Source organism: Heterocephalus glaber, unplaced genomic scaffold (assembly GCF_053883595.1).
Source record: "Heterocephalus glaber isolate CG9 unplaced genomic scaffold, H.glaber_assembly_v1.0 deba00001479, whole genome shotgun sequence".
NCBI lineage: Eukaryota > Metazoa > Chordata > Mammalia > Rodentia > Bathyergidae > Heterocephalus > Heterocephalus glaber.
The window spans coordinates 4,731,934-4,749,654 of NW_028258316.1; the positions used below are offsets into that span (position 1 = coordinate 4,731,934).

General features: G+C 47.6%; 1 protein-coding gene across 4 annotated transcripts in view; it reads right to left on the minus strand.

The window, feature by feature from the left end:
* Nup214 (nucleoporin 214) overlaps positions 1–17,721 on the minus strand; it is an 83,429-nt gene extending 65,708 nt beyond the window's left edge. For all 4 annotated transcript variants that reach the window (XM_013073755.3, XM_004849097.3, XM_004849096.4 and 1 more), the window contains exons 1-11: positions 17,547–17,721; positions 13,909–14,104; positions 13,177–13,328; positions 12,198–12,396; positions 11,472–11,542; positions 9,695–9,758; positions 9,258–9,361; positions 7,635–7,741; positions 7,000–7,066; positions 3,952–4,078; positions 2,286–2,447 (exon numbers count right to left, since the gene is read on the minus strand). In XM_013073755.3, coding sequence (XP_012929209.2) covers positions 2,286–2,447; positions 3,952–4,078; positions 7,000–7,066; positions 7,635–7,741; positions 9,258–9,361; positions 9,695–9,758; positions 11,472–11,542; positions 12,198–12,396; positions 13,177–13,328; positions 13,909–14,104; positions 17,547–17,591 — 1,294 coding nt within the window. In that variant the 5' untranslated portion in view covers positions 17,592–17,721. The remainder of the gene's footprint in view (positions 1–2,285; positions 2,448–3,951; positions 4,079–6,999; positions 7,067–7,634; positions 7,742–9,257; positions 9,362–9,694; positions 9,759–11,471; positions 11,543–12,197; positions 12,397–13,176; positions 13,329–13,908; positions 14,105–17,546) is intronic.

Sequence of the window (17,721 nt, forward strand, 5' to 3'; positions counted from 1 at the left end):
ATCACTTGGTTCATAAACACATATAAATTGGTATTTAAAAATTTAAAAACTAAACTGGGAACCTAATTCACAAAAAGAAAATATATTTAATTTCTCCAAAGAAATGTATGTTTTTGATTGTCCTGTAAATTATCAAAATGTAAATATGTATAATTCTCTATGATTGGATAAATTTAGCATGGTTTTTTAGAAAACTCTGGGAGTATGTCTCAAAAGCCATAAAAAATGGATCCAATAGTCCCTTTCTTAAGAATAAAGCCTATTAGACAATTTAAAACAAGAAAAAGACATTAGCACAATATAAATGATAAAAAGGTCAATGAAATCCTAAGTAAGCACTCTTAAATAAACCATGAAGATAATCTAAGAATTGAAAAAGTGCTTCCAACTTAAATTTAAAACCAGCATGTGAAAGAGTGACAAACTATGATTACAACCAAGAGAGATGCCAAGAATGCCCCAAAAGGTAGGTTTAAAACTTGTCCCAGTTCACAAATTTTCTGTAAGGTAAATGTATTCTTGAAGTGAAATAACTTGTGCTCGCTTTGGCAGCACATATTCTAAGAGAAATAACTATAAAGAAGTAAGGAATATTTCAAATGAATACATTTTCAATTCTACCGTGCACTAGTTCCTAGGTTCAATCCCTAGCACCACAACCCAAAGACTTCCTATTTATGTTAATGGGCCCGGTTCTCCTCAACTGACTGAAATCAACAGCTCATCTCATGAAAGATGCTGCCTAAAGCTATGAAGTCTGCAGGACAGGAGTGTGAAAATATCACCTTCTGAAAACAAGGACCGCTGTCATCACTGCTGTCTGAGTATAATACTGCAAACAAACCTATTCTGCCAATAATACTTCTCTTACACTATAGATAGAGAACCAGGAACAGTTTCTTTCTTTTTCTTTTTTGGGTGGTACTAGGGATTAAACTCAGGGCCTTCACACTGAGATACATCTCCAGCCCTTTTTATTTTATTTTTTTGAAATAGGGTCTCACTATGTAGCCAAAGCTGGCCTCAAACTCACAGTGATCCCTCTGCCTCAGCCTCCTGAACGCTGGTATCACAGGCATGCGCCACCACACCTGGCCTTTTTAAAATTTTTGTTGAGATAAGTTCTTGCTAAGTTGTTCAAGCTAGGCTCAAACTTGCAATCCTCCTGCCTCAGCTTCCCAGAATGCTGGAATTACAGGCGTGCACCACTATACCCAGCTAATGCTAAGTTCTTTGAAGACACAAACATAGAGTTGTAAATAATGTCTGTGCATATTAGGTAGGTCAACACAAAGAATATAAGCTAAAGAGACTGGAGGCATTTATGCTCCTGAAAATAGAACTGAACACCTGAAAACCATCTTCCTCTGCTACTACTAGTCATTCAATACCTTGAAGCGGTATTGGAGAGGAACAGAATCATTGTGTTCTAAACCCGTGACCCAGGCCTCCGTCAACCTAGCAAACACCGGGGCAGACATCTCCCCTTTCTGGCTCACTCGACCTCATCTCACCCGGCTCTTCCCTCCGCTCCAGTGTGAGGGGCCGGGGAGGCTCACGGGAAGCAGCCACTGAGGGGAGGGAGAGACACCCCAAAGCGAGCACTCTACAGACGTCCCCGCACGACACCCGCAGCGCCCAGCCAGCCACCTGCTCTGCTACTTGGGGCCCCGCTGCAGCTGGCCATGCACCAGCTCCTGAGCAGCTCTAGATGTGTGTGCGCCTCGCTCCACATCTGGAGCAGTGAGAACGCACACCCATTAGGGCCAGGGTCACACGATGGGCTCTGAGCCCTACTAGCAGAAAAGAATCCTTATCAGTTACACACAGAATTTCAAGAGAAATGTTGCCGAAATTCCATTACTGAGAAGAGCTCCTTTAACAAGTTTGCTATCTTCCTCTCACGAGTGACACAGTATCCCTGAGACAGCTTGAGGATTGGTGTCCTGGGTCCCAGTACTGCACGTCCCAAAGGCTGAGCGGCTACGCTAATGGGTCATGAGCCTCCCGGGGCTCTGTGGAGGGCTTTTCTAACTCTTCTTCACTAACATGTTACTGAGGAAATATTCTCAAGGAGAAAGGAAAAAAGAGAAAATGAAATAGAAAGAAACAACCATTATCTACTGTTTAACGTCCATCTCTCTAGTATTTTCTTTCTGCACATATTTTTCCTATAAAAAGGACCACAGAGGCGAGCCCATGCTCGGGCGGGCAGACCAGCCGGGTGAGGGTCACAGTCACCATGTCCTCAGTGACTGTCCTGTGTAAGCCAGCGAGACTCATACCTGAAGACTTGGGCTGTCGCTCGCCTTCTGGTGACAACCACTCCGGGGTCCTGATGACAGGCCTAGCCCCGGGGTTCTGATTGATCATGTAAAATGGACAAAGCACACCATCTGTTGAAAGTAACAGGAGAACTGGGGCAGGAGGAAGAGTCTTCTCTTCGTCTGTGAAAAAAGAAAGCAAAGGTGAGCACAGCCACATCAGGCGAAGGGCCTGGGCCGGGCAGAGAGACGGCCCCAGACCACGAGGACCCCGGCTGGTCTCTCAACAGCAGCCTTCCATGCACCAGTCACTCAACCAGAGCTCGGGCCACTACAGATGGCCCCCACCTGCAGGGCCCTGCGCCCTGCCATATGCACCCCACCTCTCCCCGGGCTCCCTGTGTTCACAGTCTCTGTGTCCAGGAGGCAGGGCTGGCAGCTCCCTGAAAAGACAGGGCTCTGAGAAGCAGAGGGTGCGGTGGAAAGGAGACAGGCCACGCTACTGGAAAACACACATCAGGACAGACAGCTAACTCAGCTTCCTCATGTACATTCGCAACTCAGTCCTAAGTATGGACTTTGTCCATGGAGATTCAAGAGAATCACAGGAAATGAGCTGCAGAGACCAAACATGCTCGCCTGACCAGGGCAAGTCCGAGGGACTTCAGGGTGCCCTGGGGGCCAGCGCTCTGCAGAGACTCACCCGTGGGCAAACTTCCTTCTGCTGCACTCTCGTGGCTCCCTGACAACAGCGCTGCCCTGCTCCCAGCAGGGGGAAGACACTCAGCGCACACAGCCAGGCCCATGTGCAACCCACGGCGTCAAAGTCTCCAATTCCTAACCCTTGCCCACCCAAGCATCATGTGCAGTGCCAGATTAGGGTAACTGTGCCCCGAGGGATCATGTGGACCTGAATGGGCGAAGAAACCACACTCTGAAATCCAAATGTTCTACTTCGATGAGATTCCAAAGCCAGCACAGGCCCCTGTGCATGTGCGCGTGTGCACACAGGGTCAGGCATCAGGCTCACGAGTGAGTGCCCGTTCACAGCTGCTTAGTGTCAGCCGTCACAGTGCTGCCCTGCTTCGCTCAGTGTGATGTGCCCCGCGGAGGAGCCCACCCCAACTCCTCTGACTGGCTTCTCAACACAACCACCAGCAGGAAGAGGGCCGTTCCTGTTAGGGAGCAGGCCTCCCAATCCAGATCTCTCTTAGTCTGGAGGCTGGAGTTATGTGGCCTTGGGAACAGGGAAGCAGGTGGAAGGCCGCATGCCCCCTGGCTGTGGGTGGAGTGCCCATAACTCAGCACTCCTGAGGCCAGATGGCCTCTGCTGAGGACAGTTGTCAGTATGTAGGCATTTGGGTGTAGAGAAAATCTGGTTCCTCATGAACTTAACCATAGGCACCCATTCTCTACAGTTGTTCTGTATGTTCTATATAGTTCTCTATATGGTGTTCCAAGAAGCGCATGCTACCCCTCCCCCTGCGTGTCTCACTGACTAATAAAAGTGGGCCAACTGCGGAGTTTTATTGGAGTCTGTCTGCTACAGGCAGGTTTCCTCCCAGGCGCCCCTTTATATCTTGAAAATTATGTCTCTTTTTATTCCTCGTTGCCCCCCCCCCAAAGGTAGCTTAGGGTCTGATCAGCCCTTGGTACACTTCCTGCACCCAGAACTGGCAACACTCACTGATGGCGACCTCCACCTGGTTGGTATAGTCGATGGCCACTCCCATAGGGAGGGAGTCATCGCTTTTGTCTGTCACCGGCAGCTCAGCTCGACTGGAGTCCTCCAGGAGCCAAGATTCCCAATTAATCTGCAAAAAAAAAAAAAAGGTAAGGGGGACAAAATGGATGTTGGTTAGAGCTCTGGGTCAGTTCCTCCCAGCAGCAAAGAGAAAGGCACCTCAGGGCATTTGGCTCTGTGTGTTTACTGCGAAGCTCCGGTACACGAGAAGCTAGATTAAAAGCCACGGGAACCTCAGCAAGAAAGTGACTCACTTTCCAAACCAATTCCTCTACCTCTGCCTGGTGATGGCAGGCCCTGCCTTGTGAACAATTCCTATCACACCCACTTCCCCACCACAGCTAATTCCCGAATGGGGGTCACATCTGATAGTCAAACCGAGCCATGCTCCCTGAGTGAGCTCGTTTGTCCAAAAGGACAGCGAGGACCTCAGTGCTGTCTTTCCTGTCCCCAGAATGCTCAGCTCCCTGCCCACATCCCATGAGAAGCCCGCAGTCTGCAGTTTCTCCCCCTGTGCTCAAGTCTGCAGGGCTGGGCTCTTTTCCTTCTATGAGTCCTGAGTTTTAAAACCACTAATGCTCTGACTGGCTTTCTGTGTTGAGCAGAACCAGGTAATTTGAATCCCAGGGAAATGGTGCAGGGAATTAAAAAAGCAAGAGAAGTTCCGCCGCCTGCCTCGAAAGCGCAAGGTCCTGAGTTCGATCTCTGGTACTAAAAGCAAGAGAAAAGCTGCTCAGTCAATGGGGTGCACTCATGCTACCTGGCTTAGCCAAGGAGCAAGTGAGACACAAAGTCACAGTGGCACAAGCAAGACAGGTTTGCTTTGAAAGACTCCAGAGAAGCACAAAGAGGACACAGCCATTACAGCAGAGTGTGCAGGTGGCTGCAGCCTGGCATTTCAGACAGGGGAAGAACAGCGGAAGGAGCTACAGGAACTGGAAGATCAAGAGATGCCACCAAAATGATGGCAAAAAATCACTTAAGGGTTACAAAGTTATGAAGCTATGAAATCCGGCATCTGGGCCTAGATGTGAGCTAGATGCACACCTGCCACAGTCCATAGGTCTAAACTGATAATCACTAGTGATAAAGGAGACTGCTCTTTTGTTTTGTTTTGTTTTTGTTTTTCTGCAGCACTGGGGATTGAGCCCAGGGCTATGTAGCAGGCCTATTTTTTATTTCTGAGGTAGAGCCTCACAAAGTTGTTCAATAGCCCAGGCCATCTTCCTGCCTTGGCCTCCCAGAGGGCTGGGATCCCAGGGGTGCACCACCATGGCAGGCTGAAATTATTCTTCAGGGACAAACTGGTGGCCAGTGCAAGGAAACATGTACAAAATAAAAACAGTCCCCGCCATGGACTGGGGCAGGATGGAGAGTGGATGACTGTTTTTTATAAGGCCTTCCCTATTTGTTTTTTTAATGTATGTACATACATTATTTTGACAAGAAATAAAAATAAAAGTCCACTTTAATGTGTGAATACATAAAACGCTTGTGCTAATAAGAGATTATGGTTAGTGACGCTGATCTAAGATAGCTCTACAGTAGCAAATCAAGACTGCCGACCTCAACAGTACATTTTCATGGTTCTCAAACATCCCTTTGGAAGGGACTGTGTGTACTATGTAATATATTGTATATTTGAAATTTTATTATCATTTATATTACAGCTATATTTGTTAAATAGGCTGGGGATTTAGCTCAGTGGTTCTGCTGCCTGCCTCACAAGCGCCAAGGTCCCAAGTTCGATCCCCAGTACCAAAAAAAATAGTTACTACATTTGTTAAATAAATTAATTTTAAGCTAATAAAAAAAAGTCTGCCAACCTCTAGCCACTGACTGCAAAGTGGCCCATCCCAGACACCCAGGGGGCCACTGCCACCCAGATGACAATGGGCAAGTGCTGGGAGGCTGAAGGGGCACAAAGTACCTATACACAGGGAGGAAAAGTACTTGGTCCTTATACTTAAGGGCACACAAAACTGAAATTTAGGCCTGGGGATTTAGCTCAGTGGTGGGGCAGCCTGCCTCACAAGTGCAAGGTCCCGAGTTCATTCCAGTACCAAAAGAAAAACAAACAGACAAACAAACAAACAAACAAACTCTGAAATCCAAAGCAGAGCTTTAAAAAGAATACACTTCCCTTTCACAGGCCCTCCTCTCAGCCCACCCTGTCCCTGCAGAAGGTGTCCCTGCAGAAGGTATCGTGCAGCTGGCACCTGTGCCTAGGCACTTGTCTCTCTCTGTGGGTTTTCAAGGTCAAACAGAAAATGCAGATGGTCACTCACTAATCATGGTTGAGCTGGAGATTTTCCAGCGTTAAGATGGAGGAGGAGGAGGAGGAGGCGCCTGCCTGCCTTTGGTGGAAGGCACACATCACACCAGGAACCTGATACTCTCACCATGCTGGCCGGGGACAGCAGGCCACCGCTTAGCCAGCCAGATGGCCACAGGGTGACACCATCCTCTACAGCGCACTCTGCCCGACCTGTGGCAGCGCGCAGGTTGAGTGCTTTAAACGCACGTCTGACTTAGGGTACTTCCACCTTCCTGCAAGTGTGCTGGGTGGATCCCCATCCTCATTCCAAGTGGGGAGCGTCTGTATGTCCGATGAGTCACACTGTCAGGGTCTGCGCGTTTCCCTTCCAGAACTGAGGGCGGGCTACAGTTAACTGTGCAGAAGGAGCCAGTAACACAAAAGGAAAAACTACAGACAGTCCCACAGAAACCGTGGGAAAGGCGTCCCACACGCCCGGTACACGTCACCAGTTCTACTGCATGCACACGCACACACGCACGCACACTCAGGCACACTCCAGCCTCTCCAGGGCAACGCCCAGGCCATTGGGCCCGCAGGACTTTGCTCTCAGCAGAAATGAAACAGAAGGGATCACAATTTGTCCCCCTCTTAATCTTCGCCACAGCTAATTCCCTCCCGAAACTGTCTCTGAAATACATACCTCATGGCATAAAAAGACAAGGGAAGTGTACCTGGTCACTTTGCCGAGCGAGGATACTGACTTCTGTGGAAGCTGCAGATGCTGCCAGCACCAGATCCCTAGGAATGAGAGCCGAAGCCCGTGAGACCGAATGCACTGACAGCTCTGACCTGGTGACAGCTCTGACCTGGCACAGCCCAGGGTGACATCTGTGTGGACTTCCTCTATTGGCCAGGACCAGCCGCCCCACCAAGCTCGAAAGAGGAGGGGTCTAACGTCCAGCTTGGCTCCAAAGTTCCAGTGAAGCCCTGGAGAGCCTGCCCACTGCCTAGCTCAGTGAAGAAGACAGCCCCGCCAGCATCTGGGCACCACTGCAAGCACAGAAGCCTCCTTAGGAGTGGCTGCTTCAGGTAATCCAGCTTTCAAAGGGAAAATGGCCTGAAACTCACAGTGATCTCCTGCCTCAGCCTCCCGCTGAGATTACAGACATGCTTCAGAGTCTTAATTTGCTTTGTAAACATCAGTATCTTCATGAGTCATCACCGGGCTTATTGAGAAAACTGGATTTTTTAGATTAGTGCATACACATCTAACCTAAACATCTCAAGACTGGGGGAAGAGAAAAAGTCCCCACTATGACCAGTGCCAGAGGGGTGACCCATGGTGACAGGAAAGCGTGCTGCTCACCACTCCTCCACGTAGCTGAGGTAGTAATGGTGCTGCCTCTCTGCACAGCTGCCGTAGCAGGGCTCCATGAAGTTCACAAAGATTTCCGGGTGCTTCTCTTCCTTTTTCTACCATGAGCAGAGCAAGAAAATTTTCTCATGTGCAATTTTTCTTGAATCCTGCAGTTAACAATCTCAAAGAATGGCCATTTAACTTTTAGGAAAAAATTCAGTCCAAGTCAAGACATAAAGGTGGGATGGAAGAGTGCAAGGTACAGAAATGCAGGCCACCAACTGAGCCAATTCAAACTCCATTCTGTCACTGTGGGACCAAGGAACACTCGTGGCCAGATTACTCATCCTCCCCACTACTCAGTTTTCTCAGTGTACAAGGAGTCTGTTCTGAATGTGAAACAAAATGATACATATTCTGCATCTCTCCAGAAAGCTCCATGCTAGTGCTAATATTATCCTCAGCCAGGTGTGGTGGTGTAAGCCTGTAATCGCAGCTACTCAGGAGGCTGAGGCAGGAGGATCACAAGTCCGAGCCCAGCCTGGGCAATTTGGTGACTTGGTCAGACCTTGTCTCAAAATAAAAAAGAGCTGGGGATGCAGCTCAGAGTGAAGGTGCTGGGTACAATCCCCAGTACCAAAATAAATAAATAAAAAAGAATCCTGGAAATACATATACTAAAGTAACAAGTCATGTCTAGATGGTAGAATTAAACTGATTTTAAAAGATGGATTTGGGGGGCCAGGGATTTAGCTCAGTGGCACTGCACCTTCCTTGCAAGTACAAGGTCCTGAGCCTGATGCCTGGTACCAAAAAAAAGATGGCTTTTTGATAGGTCTTTTTCGTTTTGCTTTTTTTGTCTCACGTGGTCCAGGTTGGCCTCAAACTCTCAGCGATCCTCCTGCCTCAGCCTCCCAAGTACTGGGACTACAGGTGTGCGCTATCACACCCATCTTGGGTCTTTTTACTGATAAGTATTTTTAAATGTTGTTGTGGTCTTCAAAAAATAATTCTGATCTGAAAACCTCTGCCTCCTTTGCTTTCCAAAATGCGACTGCAACTTAGTAACACTCTGTAGACTTCATTATTAATGTTCTTCCCTTATCTTCAAAACGACTCCCTCCTCTCTCCACTTGGCTCCTCTGCTCCAAGGCTTCTCCTGAGAGGCTTCTCTGACCGCCCACCTGCCCTTCTCTCTAGGGGGCAGATCACACCTCACCCAGCCACCAGGTGGGAAAGCAGGGACTCTGCTTGGTCACCTCTCCATTCCCAGCTGTAAAGCAAGGCCTCACACACCATATGCATTTCAATAAAGAAATAATTTTAGAAATCAAGATAATCTCTTCCTTTTCTGAAGTTTCTTACCAAGTCAACCAGGATTCAGTCACTTTACAGTTTGCAGAAAAGCAAGTTTTATAATATTCTTTTACCTGGTAACTACACATCTGAGTATGTCACAAGTGGACACCCCAATTTAAGTCCTCAGGCCCACAGTGCAGCGCTGAAACCTTACACCTGAACCTGCACTGCCACTGCCACTAAGTGAGGAGCCAGAACCTAGGCCTCTAACCATACTCGCTCACTGCTCCAGTTCCCAACAAACAAGACACCCCTTCCTCTTGGCCAGCGTACCGGAAGCAGTGCCATCACCACCTCTGGAGACGTCTCCAAAGTGCCATCTGCAGCAGCATAGACGATGGTGAAGATATAGGTCCCAATCCACAGCACATCCAGCACTGAAAGCACACAAGCACCTGCTCAGTAGGAGTCAGGCCACGCAACCAAGTCAGCAGAAAGCAGCTCATGTCAGCCTGGCCACTATATGCTAGCAGATTAGCACACTGCTGGTGCAGAGGTTCCTCTTGAGTAAGAAAAGCAACGTTGAGCCAGGCGTGGTAGTGCACGCCTGTAATCCCAGCACTCGGGAGGCAGAAGCAGGAGGATCATTGTGAGTTCCAGGCCTGCCTGAGCTACATAGTGAGTTCATTGCAAGCCTAAACTATAAAGCAAGACGCTGTCTCAAAAAAACAAAACAAAACAAAACAAAACAAAAACAAAAGCAGCATTACCTCTCACGGGGTGATCCGCCTCATAAAATGGAGGGCAAGGAATCACTTTTTTTTCCTGTAAAGTCTGAAAGATTTGAAAAGAAAAGTGTCAGTGAAACAACCCCTAAATCAGTAAGACTCTGTCAATTCCAATCTGTTCCCCTTAAAGCTACCTGTTCCACCTCCCTGTCAGAGACTGAACCAAAAGAAAATCCTGTCTACCCGCAGGGGTCTTTCCCAGAGAAATACACGACTGTGTTCCCAAGGGTGTTCCATTCAATAGCGCCCACAGCAACAAAACTCCTAGCACTAATGAAATAGATCAACTGTGGCATATCCACACAGTGGCCTACTATACCGCTCTGAAGAGAACGAATATGTAATGATTGGAAAAAAACCTCAGTGGTCTAAGTTATATATATATATATATATATATATATATATATACACACACACACATATACATACATACATACATATATGCAACCAGAAAAGCAGTACAATTAAGCCAATTGCATCTTTTTAGAGACTAATCTTCCCTAAGAGAGAATGTACCACATTGGGGCAAAACAAGAAAGCAAGCTAGATTTGGTGGTGCCTGTGGCCCCAGGCGCTGAGGAGGCTGAGGCAGGAAGATCGTCTGAGCCCAGGAGCTGAATGAAGGCTAACCCAGGTAACATACACTACCTGTCTCACACAAAATTTTTTTTAAATGTGATAAATAAGAAACAAAGCTTTAACCTCACACCTGCATCACCCCATTTGTCATACAACTCCTCAAAGAGCAATCTGGAGGGGGAAAGCATAGCATGGCCCTGAAGGGCTGTGAGCTGCTCCTTGGCCAGTCATGCGGATTCCTTGGGAGTCGATTTACACTGCGGAGCATTTGTGAATGTTATCTTCGACATCACCGGCACAGGACCACTGAGCACACTCGCAGCAACAGGGCCGCAGCAACAGGGCCGTCTGGCCTGTCACCCACAGTGGCAGGAGTGACCCTTGGAAGGCAGGCTCAGACGCCAGGGTTTGACGCAGAGCGAGTCTGCATTACGCGAACAGCTTCCTCCGTAACTTCTCTTCCCTTTGAGCTCTGCTTCCACAGAATGGACCAGAAATATGAAGTTGAGGATCCAGTGTGTAGAATGTGATCCCATTGTAAAAAGCAAAACAAAAATAAGACACAGACTATTTGTATAAGTGTTGAGAAAAGTCCGGAAGGGACCCCACTGGAGAATGTAGTGGGCACCCCGAGAAGGAGGACCCAGGAATGAAGGAAGACTTCCTCTCTCTTCTCCATTTGCTGGTGGATTGGTTACACTGAGGATAATTATTTATTTTTTTCAGACAGTACCAGGAAGTGAACTCAGATAAGCTACTTCTTGTTTTGTTGTTTTGAGATCGTCTCTCTTGCTATGTAGTTCAGGCCAGCCCTGAACTCACAGCGATCCTCCTGCCACAGCCTCCTGAGTCCTGGGATCACAGGTGTGCATCACCGTGCCTAACAGATAAAACAACTCTTTTTTTTTTTGGTACCGGGGATTGAACTCGATACCCTGTGCTTGCGAGGCAGGCAGCGGAACCACTGAGCTAAATCCCTGGCCCCAAAATTTTTGGGGGGTACTGGGGATCAAACTTAGGACCTTGTGCTTGCAAGGCAGGTGCCCTGCCACTGAGCTAAGTCCTCAGCTAAACTACTTTTTAACAGAAAAGAGCAACGGAAAAGATGCTGCCAAGCCACTGCCCAAATCAGTGGGTAACTTCAGTAAGAGAAGTTCTGAAAGCCGAGACAAGAACTTACAGGAAGGTACTGGACCACAGTTCCATTCTGCTTTCCCACCGCCAGCTGCTTCCCCTTGGGGCTCCAGCACACTGGGCAAGAAGAGAACACTGCCAATTAGAATCTGGGGGCACAGGGCCACCAACAAGGGGGACCACGGAACAGCTCCATAGTCACCGAGGTTGCTTCTCTGTCAGTCCACAGAGGGGCTTAGGGTCACCCAGGCCACAGGGCAAAAAACAGCAAAACTACTTTGATCATGTAAGGCAGCCAAGACTCCCCCTGGGCTGCCGAACTGGGCCAAGCATGCTTCTCCAGGACACAGAGAGCTTCCCAGAGCCACAAAGAGCAGAAACCAGTCTTTAGAGGAGGAAGACGGAGACAGTTTTCAACTATCAAGAAATCATTCTCCTGCTCCTATTTGTTATTTCTAATGCTTTTCCCATGAAGGCACAAAAGACTTTAAGATGATAACTCTTTTGTCCAAAAGCAATTATTCTCAAAAACACATATCTAATCCACTGTACCAAAATATTTCTCTCCCGAGATAACCCAGGCACATTCAAATTAATTAATGTATGCTGTTTGACTTCGAGGATATTCACTGTGGAAATAAAGAATACTCTCCATTTTCAAGTTTAAAAAACCCCCACACAGAACAAAAGCCATCCACTTTTACTTGCAGAGATGAATTTTTAAATAGATTACCATTACTGTACGTTACAGAGTGAAAGCCTTATTACCCACCGGACGTTACTGCCACCGTGGGAGGAAGAGTGGCACACACTTTCACCACGTCTGTGACTTGCAGGACAGCAATACTGCCATCAGCCAGACAAACTGCCACCATGGAGGGGACGGCGGGGTTCCACTTCATATCGATCACCATGCCGCCCGCATCTCTCGAAAGCTTGTGATAGGCAAATGGGCGTTTCTGCTGTTTAGCCTTTTAAAATAAATACATAAGAGCAAGATAATTAATAAACACACAGACATTTAGTAGCCAAAGGAAATCAGCAAAGACACAACTCTTAAATCAGAGTTCACTCTCCCAGAACCATGAAAAAGAGATCTGGCTCTATACAGCAATCTATTTGTTACAGATGATTTCAATGAAAATGGCAAGCAATTATTCTAGCTGCTCACAGGGGCTCCTGGCAGGGGAATGCATAAACGCAAGATAATCAAGATAATCATGTGGCAGCACATGAAAATCTTCGTTCTGCTTCTTAATAGTGTTGGGACCTCTGGCAATCACTTAACACTTGAAGTCTGTCTTTCCAACTATACAGTGAAGGAAGTCGCATCTACTATGTGAGGCTATGCGAGGCATGAGCAAGGACAGACATAAAAACACTCAATATAATTGACTATTCTCATTCTGAAACTACGGAATGGAAGGGAGAACACTGCCCCTGGAGGCCAGAGAAGGAAAATGTGGGGCTCTGACACTGCACTTTAGTCCTCAGACCTGGCAGGCCACCTAAGCCTCCTGCTGTCCTTTGTACAAATGAAACACACCCTGGGCCAGGTGTGGTTAGGAACTTGTTCCTGAAGTCCTCTCTACCTCAAAGATCTAGGAGTCTATAGTTTAAGGACTCTTTTTTAGCCCACATTTTAATCTAGAAAAAAGCCTTCAAGGGTCAAGCGAAGAGGCCTCCAGGAGTAACTCCACATGAGGAACTCTCCGCAGGTTCCCACACTGATGTGGTCTGTCAGTGGTCACCTCATTTGAGAACGTCCGGACATCAAAGAAAGCGATGATGGAGCCATATTCCCCGGACATCATGCACACAGACAGCGTGAGGTTGTCGCAGCTCAGGGCCAGGTGATGCACTGGGAATTTCATAGGGACGAGCAAGCTCTCGACCTTGTCCACTACGAAAACACAGGGAAAAAAGACAAAGCAGAAAATGGCATGCTGCATGCACCAAGCCAAACTCCTTTAACCAGGACTAGGTGAAATCGTTTTTGAATCTATATAAACACAACTATGCTAGTAAATCTTAACTTTCTTACAGATACGCAAGGGTGCATTATAGGTTTGCAACGACCTCAGGGACTGCTCCCCACACCACCAGGGCAAACAAACTGTGGCTGCTGCCCCTGCTGAAAACACTTTTGCTGTAATGCGCCAAACAGTACACATTTGTTTGGAAGGCACTGCTGAGCCAACAAAAAATTCATATAACAAAACTTTTCTTCTAGACAGCCACAGCCCAAGCTCAACTGAGCAGAAATAGAAGCTCCCTCCTCTGTGCTCAGAGGAGCAGCCCCTAAGAGAAATATAAAGGGCCAAAGAGGAAACCTGGAAAGGCTTTCAGCACTGCCTGGAGCTTGGTCTCCTGGGGTCCATGTTGGGGCCCAGACAGTTTTCATTTCAACATCAGAGTGACTTCCTCAGGAGGACACAACTCGCACAGCTCTCTCCGCTCTGCCACACAAAGCAAGGACTCACCTATTTTATTGGGATCATCTCCAAGTTTGTTTTGAACAAGCAGGTTTTTCGTAGAGAAAACCTGCAGCCCACTGGCTCCACCAGCAAAGAGCAGCCCATACTTGTTGGATATGGCAAGCAGGTTCGAGCGTTCCTTGGGCAGCTCCTCAGGGGAGTCGAAGAGTCTCACTTTCTTCAGTGCTCTAAACTGAAAATCCTGTTTTGCAAGATCAGTTTGAAGAAAAGAGTAAATTATGTCTGTTGCTATATTCCAGTAGACCTAATTGCAGAAGAACAAATTTATTACCTTGAGGTCAATGACTGTCTCAGTTGTCTGAGACTTTCTGTATTTATGTAGTGCCTGTCACAGCACTCATTAATATTTACTCAATGAAATAAATGGGAAAAGAAATCTATGAAGACCATCCTGGATAATCCAGCTCACACTGTTCTTTTCTGAATTTCTAGTTGTATGGTCTGAACCACCACACAGCTATGTGTTTTGTTTTTTTTCAGGTACCGGGGATCAAAATTGGGACCTTGCACTTGCGAGCCAGGCGGTGGAACCACTGAGCTAAATCCCCAGTTCCTACGCGATATTAATCTTTCCTATGTCATGAACCAGTGTAGTGCTTAATAAATTACTGTTAAATACTGATAGCATCACCCAACTGCATTGCAAGTTCTGACTTCTAGTGCGGTGCTCAGCAAATACATACTGAAACAACCACGGGAAAGATGACCGAATACCAAGACCTGGCTTCCTTCTATCAGCCACTTAAAATTCCATCACAGAACTCAGGGGCACCGCGAGGTCCTGAGTTCAATTCCCGGTACAATCAATCAATCAATCCCATCACAGAAAAGGATTCTGTCAAACCTGGGCACTCAAGACCTATAAACAAAAACTAGATGCTAAGAGCACACCTAAAATACAAGTCTGCTGGATGTGGCAGTGCACACCTGTGATCCCAACACTCTGGAAGCTGAGGCAGGACTGTGAGCAAGTTCAAGGCCAGCCTGGGCTACATGGTGAGTGAGACCTTGGGCCGGGGATTTAGCTCAGTGGTTCCAGCACCTGCCTCACAAGCGCAAGGTCCCAAGTTCAATCCCTGGTACCAAAAAAAACCCACCACATAGTGAGACCTTGTCTCAGACAAACAAGTAACAGTGGTACCTCGGAGCAGGTGGAGTTATGACATCATTTCCTGACGTCAAATTCAACGGTTAGGTTCAATGTTGACTTTATGGGGAAATTTGATTTGGTTTGTGACCAGAATCGGGGAAAGAATTAAGTTTGTGACCTGAGGTACGCCTACAAATAAATAAAACACAGGTCAAGCCCCTCAGGAGAGGCAACAAGGCCAGGCATGGCTTCCCCGTCTGTTCTGCAGCCTCCCTCACCACATCCCGCTTCCTTTTCACAGTGGGCCACCGTCTCCGCCACAGCCGCGGCCAGCCTTGCCCCTATTTTGCTTTCATGCCCTTTAACTTTCATGCTCCTGTTAGACACGAGTGGCCCGTAAGCTTTCCCTGGCCTTCTGTCAGTGCCACTCCCTCAGTCTTCCACAAACGTAGCCGCATGTTTTCAAAGACTATTTTCACTGTTTACCACCTCCTGGGAGAAAAGCTCCCTAAGTTTACCCATTACTTTGTTAAACTGTACTATGGATATGGCTGTCATCTTTTTTCTTCTTCTTTTTCAACCTATCTTCAGGTCAAGGTTTTAGGAAAAGAATGTGAATCTGCTCTGTGCTTCCATTCCAAAAGTGTAAAAAAGAGAAGCACAGCTGTTTTTGGCTTTCATTTTTGTACACTAGAGTTGCATGGTTTCGTATGGGATTCCCTAACACATCAGCTGAAATACTCTCAATTACAACTGACTGTGGTGGGTAGATTCATAAAGCTTGCTGGGAATGGTGGCACATGCACGTGACCCCAACTAAGACTGAGGTAGGAGGATCACAAGTTTGAGGTCAGCCTGGGAGATCCTGTCTCAAAAAACAAAACAAAACTAAAGTAAAAAGAACAGAGATATGGCTCAGCACTCACTGGATACAATCCCCAGGAACGAACAAAGAAAGACACACACACGCACACACGCACACCTCACACAGCTTTCCGGGTAAGAACATACTATGGTTTCATAGAGAAACAGAATAAAAATTTTAGTCCCCCCACACCTTTTTTTGGTACAGAGAATTAAACCCAAGGCCTTCAAACTGAGCTACATCCCCAGTCCTTTTTCTATTTTGAGACAGGGTCTCACTAAATCACCCAAGCTAGGCTCAAACTTGCAATCCTCCTGCCTCAGCCTCCCAGTGTGCTGAGATTACAGACATACATCACCACACTTGCCTTCAGTCTTTTATTTATATTTATTTATTTATTTATTTATTTATTTAGGTATTTTGAGACAGGGCCCAGCTCTGTAGTTCAGGCTGGCCTTGAACTCAATATGTAGCCCAGGAAGGCCTCAAGCTAGTGGTGATCCTCCTGTCTCAGCCTTCTGAGTGCTGGGCATGACCCACCATGCTGGGGGGAGAGGGGCGCTTCTGTCTTTTACAAGTCTTATCAAGATAATCTCAACTCTGCCCTATTTGGTGTTGGTCAAATGGGTGCAGAGGGTCAGTAGGATGAAGAGACACAAAGGAGTCCTTCCTATAAGTGTCTCAAAGGAGACTATCTATCAGCTTTGGTGTATGGTCCTTAAGCCTTTCCTTCTACCCCAGTGCATCTGAGGAACAGGATGCACGCCCATTAGGCGGCTCAAAACAGGTAGTAAGAATCACTGTACTAAATATGGTAAGGCTTACTATCCCCTCAAGCACACTTCAGTGATTTGTTATTCACGCAAATGCTTAAGATCTTCCAGCAACTTACTTCACTTTCAGCTTTTATGCTTAGCATAGCTCGTTCTCTGTACCTTCATTCTGTCACAACGTACGTAAGAACTATTAAACATGGGCCGGGGATTTAGCTCAGTGGTTTCCGTCGCCTGTTGCGCAAGCGCAAGGACCCGAGTTCGATCCCCGGTACCAAAAAACCCCCAAAAAACTAGTAAACGTGCCATTCTGAGAGTTAGCCCAGTGGTCTTCCCTTCAGTTTCCTGACTTTAGACTGATTTCCGGAGCGAAAATCATGTTCCTAGTCCAGTCAGCTAAAAGTTTTGTATGACGGATGACCCTTCCTGGTTCTGCTTTGGGTGAGTCTAGACCACATTACAGAAGTAGTACAGTCCGGATGAGAAATATAAAGTCTCACACGAACCAGACTCCTAGACCTCCCGTTAAATGCGACTCTGGGTGAATTACTTTCGGAACTTCGACTTGCTCCTATTAACGACCACTTCCTAGGGTCGCTGTGATGATCGCCAGTGCCTGCCACACAATACACGCTCAGTTATCACTTTTTGGCCACCATAGGCAGGGAGCTGGGATAACTCGAGGCGCGCCCGAGACACCAAGGGGCAGGGAAACGACATTTGGGGACGCGTTCCCGGCAGGAGCACGGCGGAGGGCTGCGCCAGCCACAACTCTACGCGGTAAATGGTTCAAGAAAGAGGCGGGGCAGCTGCTACCCGCGCTCCGCCGTTCCGCAGGACTCGGAGGCGGGACGCCAGGTCTAAGGTAGGGAGGGAGGCCCAGCCAGTCTCTGACCTTCATCTCTCGCTCCGGGATCATGGCATCCATCTCGTCTCCCATCGCGCCGCCCTCAGTTTATAGAAGCAGAGGCCGCTGCCACCGCGGCCTTGCCCCAGAAGCCAGGCCGCTCCGAAGCCAATTTCCTCCTCTAGGCAGCAGCCGCGCATGGCCGATACGCACTTCCGGCGCG